We start from the raw sequence: 15,378 nt of genomic DNA on the forward strand, positions 1-15,378 counted from the left end.
TTCTAATGAGCAACAAGCAGGCAGCCCCCGGGAGGACCAGCATTGCATGTGTGTGGGAGCACTGGTGATAAAGCATCACTTATGCTAATAAGCCCCCCGGCCCTAGCCAAGTAGGTGGATAATGTATGCTAATGAAGCTGGGGTGTGTGAGTGCCCTGGGCGGGGAGGTGCTCACTGCACACAGGCAGGACACTGAGCTCCAATGCTGCTGCTGCTGCTGCTGCTACTGACAGCTCGGATATTTAAAGCACACAAGGGGGCAGGAAAACACACACTTCACGGAGCTGCTGTTTAATACGTTTTCAACCTCTCTCTCTCTCTCTCTCTTTGCTTTACGCAACTCCATCCAAAGGGAAAGCAAGGTAGAGGACTAGACAGGGGGTGCAGAAGCAGAAAGCTACAGCAAGCAACAAGTCCCCCCCCCCCCCCCCCCTCCCACCCCACCATTGACTGCAGAGCTCAGCATAGTCACCGCCAGTCTATTCTGACAAGTGGATTGGGAAAGAGTCATTCTCACTCTTTGCAGTTTTTCATCATCTATTGCAGATTGTAGCTCAGTTGCCTGCTTTCTGTCCTTATCTGTTGCACCTATATCTTAGTGCCAGGGCTTGGGAGAGGACCCTTTTTCCAGCGTCAGGTACTGCTGAGGACATCAGTGAGCGGGCTCCTGCTGCAGAGGGTCACCTCGTGCTCATCTCAATGAGGTTATTTCATAGGAAATCAGGATTGAGAGAAGACGAAACTCTTTAGTGGTGCTTTTTATCAGGATACTCACCGTTGTGTGATAATTTTATTATTATTTTAATTATTATTATTATCAGGCACTGAAAAAAAAATTGAATAATAATAAAAAAAAAGATGTTGGCAATGGGAGAAAACAGAAGCAAGGTGGACAACTATGAGAGGTGCGGAGACAGGCTTGGAGATGGGCTCAGCTGCTGGGGCAGGACTTTGCCCAGTGTGCTGGCCCTGGTGCTGTCCCTGTTATCCCTGGCATCCTGTCTGTATCTGAATGCAAAGACAGGCGACCTGCAGGGCAGGGTCTGGGCTGCAGAGCATGGAAAGGATGGGGGCGTCTCTTTCCAGGTGCCAGGATTCTCTGTGGATCAACTCAACTCAATTGTGCAGGAGAAGGTGGACCGACTTCTGTCCCAGGTGTGGATAACTTTATTTGCCTTGTTATGCGAATGGTGTGCAGGGGCGAGTTATTTTGGGGGCGGTTGTATTTGCGAGAAGGGGTCTCTGCTGCCCCTGCATGATGTGTTTTTTCAGTCTGTTAAACCTCCCAAAGTGCCGGGTTCCACACAGGGGTTGTGTAAAGTAGGACTGCATCATCTAATTATATGGGCATTTCCAATAAAACACTTTAGGACTTGTGTTACCACCAGGTGATATCATCGTCTTGGGGTCTTGTTCAGGTTGATGGCACCTGTTGGTACTGGCCATTCTGTCAGTGACTATACAGTAGCTAGGCTTTTGACATTGGAACAGCCCCTAGACGTCTGTTGCAGCCACCCTTGGGGAAGTTCAGGAATTTAGTTTAGAAAAAAAAGTATCCCGAAAATGCACTTAAAAGCATGTTTTTATGTTTGTGAGTGTATATTTCAGGATACTTTTTTCTCTTATCGTTGTTTTCCCATTATATTATCCCTGATGCACCGTTTATTACGAGCCTACATTACATACAAATTGCTTATAACCTTGAGCTAATGTCAGGTAACCTTTCTGTTCTATAGTGGAATTTAGTAAGGGACTGAATAGTAGGTAAAAATATCCTCAATATGGAAGTCACATACTGTAGCACAAAGAAATTGAGTGGACTGTTGCCTTCTGAGATAATACAATCATGTTGATCCACATGTCCTAGGTTGGTTCTGTATGTGCTGCATCCTATACACGGGGGTGTATTTTGTGACTTTTTTTTTACCCATCTTAACCTCGTTGTGTGAAAGAAAATGCCTCACTTCAAGAAGGACATGAGAAAGGCACGTCAGTAAATATTACATTATGAGCTGCCTATACTGTAGATACAATGTTGGCATTGCCCAGCAGAGATGAGCATACAGCTCTTAGTACCTCGCTCCTGACTTAGTTTGTTGCTACATATAAACATTTAACCTGTTCTGACAAAATATTAACAGTTACATCATTTGTGGAGCAGTCAGTTATTTGACCTGCAGGGGAGTGTGTGTCTTGATGAGACTGACGAGTTATTTGCTCGGTACTGTTATCCCTCTATCTGCAATGTGCCGCTGCGTTACCCAGCCCAGCACTATAGAAACTGAGGCACAAGGAGTCATACTTCATTGGCATCCAGCTTCTGATAGACTGAGAAGTGTTCAGGATAATAAATTCCATTGTAAATACATCTATTTCTCTTTCTCTCTCTCTCTCTCTCTCTCTCTCTCTCTCTCTCTCTCTCTCTCTCTCTCTCTCTCTCTCTCTCTCTCTCTCTCTCTCTCTCTCTCTCTCTCTCTCTCTCTCTCTCTCTCTCTCTCTCTCTCTCTCTCTCTCTCTCTCTCTCTCTCTCATATTTAGTAAATCTATAACAGTGTTTACACTAGTATTGCGCCAGTTATACAATCGTGAGATGCTGAGAAATCCCCCACTTAGCATGGTGCAGAGTGGGAGGAGATGATTGAGTGCCAGATTCTGCACTAACCATCCTCAACATAATGTAATTGAAACATGAAGGAGTGTCATGGGTCAAATTATTTTTCAAAAGTAAGATTATAAGGTGATATAATGCTGTAGTTTGCCACTTCATGGCTGGAGAAGGCAGCGATGCATTATTCTGATATGCACATTTATATACAGTACCGCATTTTGCTTTGAATTGTTGGACCATTGGAAGCTTATACCTTCACTAAACACATTTGCATTGCTTTTCTTATTCAGCTACATAATCATTATTCTAGTTTGTGTGTTAAATTGAATATTGCCAAATTCCAAGGTATGGTAGGAGTGGTAAGGACTTTTTCATTGTGCTCACATGGGGTATGTCACTAATTTAATTTTGTAGTCCCAGATATGTAAAGCAGCAGTTCATGTCCTTGGATATGGCCATGTGCCACAATATAGTTATGCTGAGTATGTCACTATGCTTCTAGTCCCTCACTGGTCCCTGTTCAATAGTATATGTTGTGAAGATGTCTTCTGCTTGTCAGGGTAGTAAAGTAACATCAATGTGAATCTGATTTGTACATGCACTCATTGGACATCAGTAACACAAACCTTCAAAGTATTTCCTTAAAGATGTGTTTTATATGGAGGTTAATCACGTTTTAAAAATTTAAACTGTGATACCTTGGAAGTTGAACTGCGCTGTTTTTAGCCAATGGGGCCCCTTAGTTCCAAAGATACTTACCGGTTTAGTTGCCAGATCTTTTACACCCCTAAGCCTCGGCCAGGGTGGCGCTGAGCGGGCGCGCTCACACTGGCCGCTATGAAACACATTGAGGCAATGTGTGTGGCCAGCATAAGCAAGCGCCTGCGCCTGCTCGGTGCTTAGCTGCTTGCAGAGCAAGCAAATTTGAATTTGTCGTCTGCAAGCGCGTCACGTGAGCGGTTTGACCAATGAGGGCGAACAAGCTCTGTGACATCATGGCCGCTCCCCCCGAATCCCCCACGCTCGCACCTAGCCTTCCACAAATCTCCCGGCCGAGCAGAGAGCGTGACGTCACCGCGCATGAGCATCAGCGCGCTTGCTCCCTGCCTGGTCGCAGCCTTAAGGGAAATAAAAATGGCCGCCACATTCTGTGGGTCACATGGCACAAAATAATCAGAGGATTCACGTCGCGGCTTCCTATTGGATAACCGCTGAAATGTTAACCCGGGCAACTAAATTCAATACTGCGAAATGGACAGTGTCACTGCTTTAAGTGATAGCAGCAAGGGGTGCAGCGGCGTTTCCGTTCTCTAAACCAAAGACATGTACAATATATATTGCTGCCTGGTAATTTTTATGAATAGGGGGAAATGTGAACTCTACTTTGACCTTTCTCAGAGCAATAATGCAATAAGGCGCTCTGGAGATCTACCGTAGGGATTCCCTGGACTTCTTTCCCCCACTATGGCATTATCTTATGCTGGTCTCCCAGAAGCATAGCTAGCGTTGATTTGGAAGCGGTTTATATATTGTTGTAGGCCAGCTCTGAAACCTCTGTAGTAGACTGAAGCAGCAGTTTCAATCATTAAGTCCCTGGCTCTTTTTTTTTCTGCAGAGGTCATACGAACACATGGCGAAAATACGCGTCTCAAGAGAAGCGCCAGCGGAGTGCAACTGCCCAGCAGGTAACTGTGATCAGATCAATGTCTCCATGTCTTCAGGGCCCTGAGCACACCACACACAGTCAGTACCACGTGGGCCAACGTTCATAGGAACTAGGCAAAGTCATCTTATTTGATTGATATTAACCCAATATATGCTAGTACATTGGGCTGAGCAATAAAGAGGTTGGTTGGCACAGTAAGTATTTGTTGCTTGAACATGTTTGGAGGAAGAAATGTCAAAATCGCAGTTTGTGAAAATAGCTCCAGTCCTTCTTTAAAAACATTTGCAGTATGCATTTTTAAGCTATTATTTGTGAAACCTGCATTTTCAATCCACATCTTGTGCTGTGCTTGGATGAGCTGCTATGAATTAGCAGTTTGTGTTTTCATGGATCTTTGCATTGTCAAATGTAAAATGTTATGGAGTTAATGCTACAGTATTATGATAATAATGTCTGCAGAACTCCTAACCTGTATATATGTCTTCTTCCAGTGTTTAATTTCTGTCAGATTAGTTCTGCAGCTCAGCTCAAAACTTGTATTAGTTATTTAATCTTCTGACCTAGGTGATACAGCATGTGTTACGTGTGTGTGTGTGTGTGTGTGTGTGTGTGTTACGTGTGTGTGTGTGTGTGTGTGTGTGTGTGTGTGTGTGTGTGTGTGTGTGTGTGTGTGTGTGTGTGTGTGTGTGTGTGTGTGTGTGTGTGTGTGTGTGTGTGTGTGTGTGTGTGTGTGTGTAGAGGTATCTGTACCATGTTAGCCGAGCGTAATAATCAAAAATGAAAAGACGTATTAGTTATATTTAATCTTCTGACCTAGGTGACACAGCATGTGTTACGTGTGTGTGTGCGTGCGTGCGTGTGTAGAGTATCTGTACCATGTTAGCCGAGCATAATAATCAAAAATGAAAAGACGACACCGTTCTGTGGTATATATATATATATAAATATATATATATATATATATATATATATATATATATATACACACACATATATATTACACTCAATGTCTACTATTGTAATAAAACTAATATCACCTTTGACAAGAGTCGGTCACAGGCTTACACAGCGGCATTGTGAGGAAAGAATTGATGAATGACAGTCCAGGGTCCTTCTGTGAGATGAAAGGCTATGTTTAGGGTAGGAATTCAGGCCTGGATCTCTCTTCCTCTCTGTGCACATGGTGGTGGGGTTCACTTGTGACAAACACTGCCTGCATGACAGAGTACTGGCCCCAAGGAATGAAACAGCTTGTGACAGTTGGCGCTCAGCGTACAATGTGCACTGGCAGAACCCTACCATGTCGCCCTGCTTGGAAATCTAATACTTTATATTAGCTAGGCTGGATTAGTGAGACCTCAGCCTGGTAGGTTTAAACATACTGATAGCTTGCTGTGGTATTTGAAAGATGTTCATAAACACAGGTTCACCAAAGTTGCACTCTGCTTTTTCTCCACTGTAAGAACTTTCTGCTGAAAGTAACGGGGTAAGGTGATCCATTATCAATCATCCAAGATGGAATCAGAACATTTTACGGTATATCCCAGTGTGCACCAGATTTTCCACTGGATTTAATAGTAGCGTTTGGACAGGACACTACAATGTGTCAGACATTAATAATAGAAGCAATGTCATTCATATGCGTCACATCTGTTAACGGGTAGACTATTTGCTTCATTGTAAAGATGGAATAAAGAGTATTAGGTTAGATAAGATTATTGGCAGGGTGTGGATAGTTCTGCGGGTGTATCATACCCATGTGCCTGCAAGTGTGCATAACGTATGGGTAATAAGAGACTGTGCTTTTCTGCTATACTGCCACTAGAGCTTAATATTATATCATTTTATGGAGTTGTTGAGCTGTCTGCAAGGCCTGAGACTCGTTGCTTTGCACTGCATTGCAATCCCTGCTCAGGTTTAAGTGGTTAAATCGCACTGCAATTTGTATAGTGCTGTTGCATGAAAATTCCACATGTGTATTACATTATTACTTATTTTTCTTTACCTAACAGTGAAAGCATCAACGGGTCAAAATACCTTTGCCACTGTTTGGAAACAGTGTTTTATCCCCTCCTACACAGCAACCCTATGAATATGTGGAAACCTGCTTTTCTTTGATACACTTATGATATTGAATCAACATTACAGAACAAAAGTGTATGGGGGCAGTTTATTTACAGTAACTATTTGTTAGAGTGAAACTATTTGTACAAGAAATTGAATACATGCCTTCAGTTCTCTGCTATACTGTGACACTTACTGTACTGTACAGAACACAACAAAAGACCAGGCCATTTAAATCTACAGTAAATTTACCAGGATCGCATAGATTAGAAATAAAGCCCAGCAATTCCTATAAAGTACAGTAGTGACAATGAATCAATGTTTTCAAACAGTACAGAAAGAACATTCATTTTTTTTGGACATATCTAATGGGATATTACCTTAAATCCATGTTATTCCTAAACTAGTAAAGGATGAAGATAAATGTCATTTGTTAAGAAAAAAAAACACAGGTTTTTTTTATTTTTGGCTGGAAAAAGTAGGATTGAAGCTTAAAAGGATTTGAACAATCCTGTTATATCAAGTAAAAAGTATATATTTTACTTCCTTTATAAAAATACATTAATGTCCATTATTCTTGAACTCAGTCACAAGTAACTAGACACTAAATGATATAGTGCAGTAAAATTCTGTACCGATATTATGATTTTCTTCTACAGGACAATGAGGGATTGAAATCTAGACAAAGAAAATGTAAATCCCCAAAACATTCCAGCTTTCTTAGTAGAAGACTTGAGACCCAAAGTGTGTATCGGGTTTAGTGTGGCTGGATCGCTGATAAGATATTGCAGTTACTCAAATGGATCTTTAAGACCTTCAGTATGGTGAGAGGCGGTAATGCACCGTGAGTGATATACTGTAACATTCAAGTGACTAGTTTCTGCATCCTTACCTGTGTGTCACCCTGCTTCTCACTATATTAAATCAGACTTATTCTATATCCGCAGATGTGGCCATCGGGACATTTTTGGATGAAAATTCCCATACACTTCAATTTGGGAATTTTGACCGAAAACAGCCCAATTGGCTGCTTCGGTGGATATAGGATAAATCCCTATGTGTTTTATTTTATTTGTATCATTTTGATTTTTATTTTTTTAATATAAAGATAGGGAAATACTGTATGTTTAGTATTATCCTAGACAGTAGGCAGGATAATACAGCAGACCTGTCGAATATTTATAGAAGAAAATGCTTCAACAAAGCATGCAGAGTTGTACATTTATAACACATTTATCATTATAACAATAAAAAGTGGCAAGGTTTTTTTTTGTTGATTTTTTGTTACTCGTGTCTGTTTCATTATCTAGAACCCTTTTTTTAACTTTTAATGCTTATCTGTAGACGCCTTGAATCTTTTTTTTTTTTACAATATCAATCATTATCATGACAAGACAGCTTGTTTGCAGAAGCCCCTCTTCTGCAGTCCAAATGCCCCCGATGTTATTACTTCCATTCTTTCCCTTGAGAAATAATTATGAAGCAGAACAGTAAAAGCCCCCCCAGGACATCAGTGAACTTTGACCTCTCTTATCTATCTTTAAAAAAAAAAAAGAATCATTCAAGTATAGTTGGTTTTTAGAGAAGAAACACAATTTCGACATTTGAGAAATTATTATATTTTTTTGTTCGTTAAGTTCTTTTGACTGTTTAACAACTAATGTATGCTTTATATTAAACAGTGGCTGATTAAAACAAACTAATAATCTCAAAGGATTAAACATGGGAGAAATGCTGAATTGTATATAGATTTTAGCAATATGTATGCTGCAAAAATAGGAAAGGGAGTCTAAAATTAAAAAAAAATGTAATGGCACTCTTGGTATGAGCATGACAAAGTTGTGGTATTGTATTTGTGAAAATAAAGTCAAGTAGTGGTATGCCCCCTTTCGCCTGGTACCATCACACTTCAACAGGGGCAGGCTGGCCTGGGGAGTAGGAGGGCAACTTTCCCCTGGGCTGGCAGCTCTAAAGAAGATAGGAAGCTGCAGTTACAGATCTGGCCATGGAGGGAGCCTGTGAGCAGTCAGGGCTCACACAGCTGCTCTTCTTCATCGGTCCTCTCTGAACCCTGGGCTGTGTGTTCCTGCAGGCTTGTGTGTAGGTCAGTTTGTTTGTGTTGGTCAGTTTGTGTGTTAGTCTGTGTTTGTTTGAATCAGTGCCACTCACCATGTGTGGGAAGTGTGTGTCAGTGTTTGTCACTGTGTGTATGTGAGTCCTTGCTGGCTAGTGTGTGTGAGTGTGTGCTGGTCAGTGTGTGTCCGTAAATCTGTGTTGGTCAGTGTGAGCCTGTGGTTGGACATGTGAGTGTATGTGGGTCAGTGTGAGTCTGTTTGGTCAATGTGAGTGTGCGTGTCAGTGTGAGTGAGTGCTGGTCAATGTGAGTGTGTGTAGATCAGTGTGAGTGTGTGCTGGTAACTGGGAGTCTGTGCAGTCAATGTGAGTGTGCGGGTCAGTGTGAGTGTTTGCTGGTCAATGTGAGTGTGTACTTGGTCAGTGTGAGTGTGTGCTGGTCAGTGTGAGTGCGTCCTGGTCAGTATGAGTGTGTGCTGGTCAGAGAGTGTTTGTGCTGTCAGTGTGTGTGATTTTGTGCTGGTCAGTGGGATTCAGTACTAGTACGTGTGTGTGAGAGTTTGTACTGGTCATAGTGAGTGTGTTTGTCAGTGTGTAAGAGTTTACTGGTCAGTGCGTGCTTGTGAGTCCCTGATTGCCTGTTTGTGGTATTGTGTGCTAATCAGTGTGTAAGATTTTGTTCTGGTCAGTGAGAGTCGGTGCTGGTCAGTATGTGTCTATGAGTCTTTATTACCAGTATGTGAGTTTGTGCTGGTCAGTCTGTGTTTGGGTGTGGGTGTGTGAGTGCTGTGCAGGCAGCTGTGTGTGTGTCTGCAGGTCAGTGTGTGTGTTAGGGAATGCTTTAGGTGTGTGCTATGCAGCGGCGGATTTCAAAATTTACCGCCTCTATGCACTTACATGCGTCCTGGCGCCTCCTTGCTACGCCCTACATCTCATTTAGAATCCCTGCATCAAGTGACGGCGCGGAGGTCATCAACGTGACGGCGCGGAGGTCATCAATGTGACGGCGCACGGCGTTGCATTGCCATGGTAACGCAACGTCATGACGAAATTTGATGCTGCAACGTCATGTTGCCACGGCAACGAGGCGCCATGTGACGTCACGTTGAGACATCCGCGGCATCATTTGACGATGGGGTTCCAAAGGAGATAGAGGGCGGCAGCAAGGAGGCGGCAGGACACATGTAAGTGCTTTCCCATCAGGTTCGATAGGCCCGAGAGCGCGGCAAATGCACATGGGAGCAGACATTTTTGCCGCTCCAAAATGTTGCCGCCTCGGGCCTAACAAGGAACTGGCTGATCCGCTGCGGTCCAAATCCGCCCCCAAAATGTGCCCATCTGTAGTGAGCATCCCGGGCCACTTAGCAGTACAGCAAACAGGACGTTTTGTGATGAACCCTGCAAATCACGTGTTCAAAAAACATCACAGCAAGATGAAATGATCAAAGTTTATTGAGGATAATTGTAAATGCAAAAAAGGAATGAGAGTAACAAGAGGAGGAGAACTTGGGTTTAAATTGTACTTGTTGTCAAAAGAATTTTACGTATGTTCCACCTGACTCTACAGTCAGTCCGGGTTACAAGCGAATGACACACGATCAGAGTGGCTCGTATAAGTTTTCCAAGTGCCTTAACGAGAAAAAAAAAGGCCTGATAAGTAAAGCACAGTCTAATGAACGTAATAAGCTGGAAATCAAGTCTACTGTACCCTGGCTTTGAAGTATGATGCAAGTAAGGTTGCGCTTATAGTGCTGGCGACGGCGACGCGACCGAAGACGTCACCCATCGCCGTCGCAACTGGCGAAAGTTGTAATTTGATTTTTAGCGACGTCGCTGGCAACAAGGCCAGTGACGTCACGAAAAGGGGCGGGCCGCGCAGTTTGATGGGGTTAGAGACAGTCACATGTGGCGACTGTCTCTAAAAAAAATCAAATTTACCCGGCTTAAAAAATTTGGGTCGCTCCGTCGCTCCGTCGCCCTTACTATAAGCGCTTGCGACGGAGTGAATGTATTTGTTTCTGAGCAATGTCGCGTTGCCGTCGCAAGGCACTATAAGCAAAGTCTAAAGGGCAGACTCACTCTGTCCAGTTCACCATGATGGAGATGCTGATAGTTTAAGATTTATGGGTATTTACCAGCTTAAGTGCCCAGTACGAGGGGGAAATGTAGATCAGATGCTTTTGAAAATAGAAGCTGAATGGATCTACAAACTAAGGACAAGGAGTCCCTATGGCCTCAATGAAGGCTTTACCTTCACCCCTTTTATTTGACTGTCGGCATATCTCCGGTACGTGCTATCTCCTGCCTACTACCATGGACACTTACACTCTCTATTGTATCTATGAGTGTGTCATCCTACTGTGTGTTCAGATAACATACATCATGTCCTCCTAGAGTACCCCTACCCTCCACGTCATGCTAGCCAACCATGGTTTTGTATTTATTAAAATGATTACTATATATTCATTCACACAAATTAGTGACTGTATTACCTATTTACGAACCCAGTTTATCTTCTATTTAGGGTTCAAAATAAATGTGGCATTGAATCACAGATATATTTCATTCGATGGGAATTTATGATGTAAATGTGCTTCAGTTTATTTTATTTTATTTACTTTATTAAATATTTCTTACTGTATTTAATGACGTCTCAGCACTTCAATTGGGGCAAACTACTGTACATATCTGGCTTTAATTCGACCTGTCTAGGTTGTCTTTACTCCCCATACGCTTGACACTTATTTTGTGATTTGGTCTAAGTGGCCACGCATGCGCATTGACCATGTCTATTTCCTGAAATTATACTAAGTGAATTTTCCTAAGTGGTCACGCATGCGCACTATTTTCCATCAGTAAGTGCGTGAAACTAAGTGACAACGCATGCGCACTGGATCTATCTAGCGCCGTCGCAGCTGTGGTCAAGTGGCCACGCATGCGCACAGACCTCATCTAATTGCCGCTATCACGGCAAAATAATATCAAGTGAATAATTTAAAGTGTTCACGCATGCGCATTACGTTCAAACTGCGCCAATACAGGAATTGACAAAGTGTCAACGCATGCGCACTGGTTCTAAGTAGCGCCGGTATGAATTTGATTAAGTGATCACGCATGCGCTGTTATCACCATTTATTTATTTATTTACTCATTTTTTCCAGCTACTGGTAATGCGCATGTGTCCTCTGATAGACTTCAGGGAACTAATGGCGAATGCGCATGCTCACAAATGACGGGATCGATATGACTTAGAAGGATAGTACATACCTGACTTTCACCCAATTTGGGAAACAGTCGATATTCCCTAAGAGCCTTTGTTGACAATAAGATGTAAGTCAGTGTTAAAGGTATGCCAGATATGTTTTACAGTAGATACGCTAGCGCTTCTTTGCGCACGCGCAGTAGCGGGACGCTGATTAAGTTACCATGGTAACTATATGCCTTAAATAGTGTCCGCTTGAGCCCCACTGCAAATTTTGTCCCTGAGGAAGCTCCGTAGTAGGAGGGAAAAGCGCATTGGACGCGTGTTTGATGATGTCAGTCCCCTTTGTGGGGTTTTAATACAGTACTAGGCAGCCATTCATTAGATCAGTCAATTATATACTAAAATAGGGTAGTGGCCAGGCAGGATTCGCTACATTAGTCAAGGTCCTGTCCAAGAGTTTAAGCCAACAACCCTTATGATGGCTATTATCTATTAGACTGATCAATGTACTAGTGGGCTTTTTTGCTCACTTAGGCTGTTTTGCACCCACTCTCATTTTCCAGCATCAAGCATATGTATTTCAACATTAGAGACTGCTTAGTTGCCCTAGTTATCTATTCATTTAATTCATTTTTATATGTTTTCACATTTATAAATTGGTAATATATGTTTTAAGTATTGACTATTAAAGGTTACATTTTAAATTTTGGGTAGTGTGCATGTAAGTGAATTTCTTTTGGTGTACAAACCATTGTATCCCTCACTTTTTCTGATTCACTTCAGTTCACAGTTGCACCTACCTTTCATTATCAATTGTATCATTATTATTAAGTTTACACACATTTAGTATGGTTTAGTTGATCACTCCCTTACTCCCCGCTTTCTGTGTAATCAGTTCACAATCAGCCTGAAACATTTTTACAAAAGAAGAATAGCAGGGCTAGGTAATTATTAGGGTGTTTATAACTCTTCTGGAGCCAGAGTAAACTGCAGCACATTGAACAATGCGTTATAGGCTGCTCTGGCAGCAAAGGGGTTAATATGTAACTTACCATTCTTATGAAAATCACATGAGTAATTCATACCTTTTTGTTGTTGTTGCCACAATTGGTTTTGTTCTGTTGCAGTCACTGTAGCTGAACTGTAAATCTGTTTTTTACATTATCTCCTCTATGACATAAAGCTGAAGCCTCATGCCCACCCCCTGTCACTGCAAACGTTAGCTCTTCATTCTCCTCTGCTGTACATGAGCATGCATAACTTATCCCCATACATACAGGATGCACGCGGGAGTCATGTCGGGATCCCTGGGCTTAAGCCAAACGTTTGCATGGGTTTTCATGATGTGGATTGATGGTCCTGTCTGGAACATTATCCATAAATAGGGTTAGAACTAATTCGAGCAAAAAAAAAAGCGATGCGTTGAAGGAGTTTACTTCAAACACAGATAAGGGACCAAACACAAATAATAAGATCATTTTCAAACATATATTGCAGCACAGATTAAAAGGACCCCAGACCTTGCTCATGTGCCCATTACAGATTTCACCTAACTCCTATACATCACACCGTTTAATGTAACACGATGCAGTCACAGGGATTATTCACAAAGCTGAGGTAACAGTTACACTTTTGGTAAGCATTAACTAGTATATTACATACCAACTCAGACCAACTAATAGCATTAACTAGTACACTACGTAGCATCTAATACCAGCTAATAGCATTAACTAGTAAACTACATAGCAACTGAGAGCAACTAATAGCATTAACTAGTACACTACATAGCAACTGAGACCAACTAATAGCATTAACTAGTGCACTACATAGCAACTGAGACCAACTGATAGCATTAACTAGTACACAGCCTAGCATCTAATACCAGCTAATAGCATTAACTAGTACTCTACATAGCAACTGAAACCAACTAATAGCATTAACTAGTACACTACATAGCAACTGAGACCAACTAATAGCATTAACTAGTACACTACGTAGCATCTAATACCAGCTAATAGCATTAACTAGTACACTACATAGCATCTAATACCAGCTAATAGCATTAACTAGTACACTACATAGCAACTGAGACCAGCTAATAGCATTAACTAGTACACTACATAGCAACTGAGACAACTAATAGCATTAACTAGTACACTACGTAGCATCTAATACCAGCTAATAGCATTAACTAGTACTCTACATAGCATCTAATACCAGCTAATAGCATTAACTAGTACACTACGTAGCATCTAATACCAGCTAATAGCATTAACTAGTACACTACGTAGCATCTAATACCAGCTAATAGCATTAACTAGTACACTACATAGCATCTAATACCATCTAATAGCATTAACTAGTACACTACATAGCAACTGAGACCAACTAATAGCATTAACTAGTACACTACGTAGCATCTAATACCAGCTAATAGCATTAACTAGTACACTACATAGCAACTGAGACAAACTATTAGCTTTAACAAATTACACTACATACCAATTGAGACCAACTAATAGCATTAACTAGTACACAACATAGCTGGCATTATTTTAGTGATGTGAACCTGGAAGTGGGTAGGGAAATGCTCTGCCCCAGGGCTTGGCACAGTGCAGGAACAGTAAACTTTATCCCTTGGGTGCTGCTTGACGATGCACATAATGACATAATAGTCATGCTGTGTGGGTCATCTCCCAATATGTAAAAAGATTAGAGTTAAGGTTACATTGTTTTGAAAAATAAAAGGGGGCATACGTCTTTAGATACTGGGTCAAGCAGTCTTTCTGTGAAACATCAGAATGTCCTGGTGTTTGTTTCTCCTGTGGCTACTGAATGAAACAATAATCAATGAAGTAGACATAGACAAATACAGAATAGCTGCACCCCACAGAATATACATAGACTTGCAAATATGCACTCTTATGTACACACAGTATCCACACTCAAACTCTATTACAGAAAGCACGCAGGAATGGACTGAGGCTTGTCTGATACACACTTAAACACACACAAAGTCACGTACACACACAGTGCTGGACACAGTTACTGACAGACTTGCGCACACACACACACACATAGACCAATAAACATTCACACAAGGAGGGAGCTGACAGAATCAGACACCCCCTGCAGGTCCTTCAGCTTCCATCCCCTGCCCCTTCAGGGAGAAAGTGAGTGCTTTTTGTCAGGAAAGTATGTGAGAGTTGACATTACTGCTAGGAAAAGGAAGTGCAGAGGCTAGGGAGCCATTCAGAGACAGCTGTTTACTCCATTTGTGTACAATGGGCAAGTGATTGTCAATTCCTCAACACATATTGCACGTGGTGGAACTGCACACACTTCATTTTCACATAAAGTCCAATGACTGTCTGGCTTATGGTTGGGGACAACATCCCCATATGTATAAGGTACTCTCTGTGTGCTTCAGTTTAATCTCTTGATAATTATATTGTATGTACAGGTGGAAGATTTGGGACTTGAAAAGCTTGTGTATGTAGGTGTTAAGGTTTGTTTGTGATCATAGTGGCTGTCAGATGTCACAGCATCTGTTAATTCCATCAGGACAGTGGTGGATAATGATAATCTGTATATTAAACATGCAGTCACTCCTAGCATCACAGTAGACCCAGACTAGTAATATGTTTAAGGGGTTAAAACCTGATGACTGATGCTTTTTTCTTTTATATCAGACAGCTCTAGGGATAGGTAACCTGAAAGGCAGGAGGACTTCATTCTCTTAGCTGCTCCCTTTTGTGTGAT

At 41.8% G+C, this 15,378-nt stretch overlaps 1 protein-coding gene and 1 long non-coding RNA gene across 2 annotated transcripts in view; one reads left to right on the forward strand and one right to left on the reverse strand.

The window, feature by feature from the left end:
- The first annotated feature begins 446 nt into the window (after positions 1-446).
- Positions 447-15,378, forward strand: part of COL25A1 (collagen type XXV alpha 1 chain) — a 469,301-nt gene continuing 454,369 nt past the window's right edge. Inside the window, exons 1-2 of the mRNA XM_075608347.1 lie at positions 447-1,155; positions 4,224-4,293. Coding sequence (XP_075464462.1) covers positions 859-1,155; positions 4,224-4,293 — 367 coding nt within the window. The 5' untranslated portion in view covers positions 447-858. The remainder of the gene's footprint in view (positions 1,156-4,223; positions 4,294-15,378) is intronic.
- Positions 9,976-14,253, reverse strand: LOC142470971 (uncharacterized). Its single transcript, XR_012789357.1, has 3 exons — positions 14,119-14,253; positions 12,702-12,979; positions 9,976-10,040 (listed from the first exon to the last, which is right to left on the reverse strand). It is a non-coding gene; the product is annotated as an uncharacterized LOC142470971 (long non-coding RNA).

This window comes from Ascaphus truei, chromosome 1 (assembly GCF_040206685.1).
Source record: "Ascaphus truei isolate aAscTru1 chromosome 1, aAscTru1.hap1, whole genome shotgun sequence".
NCBI classification, from domain to species: Eukaryota; Metazoa; Chordata; class Amphibia; order Anura; family Ascaphidae; genus Ascaphus; species Ascaphus truei.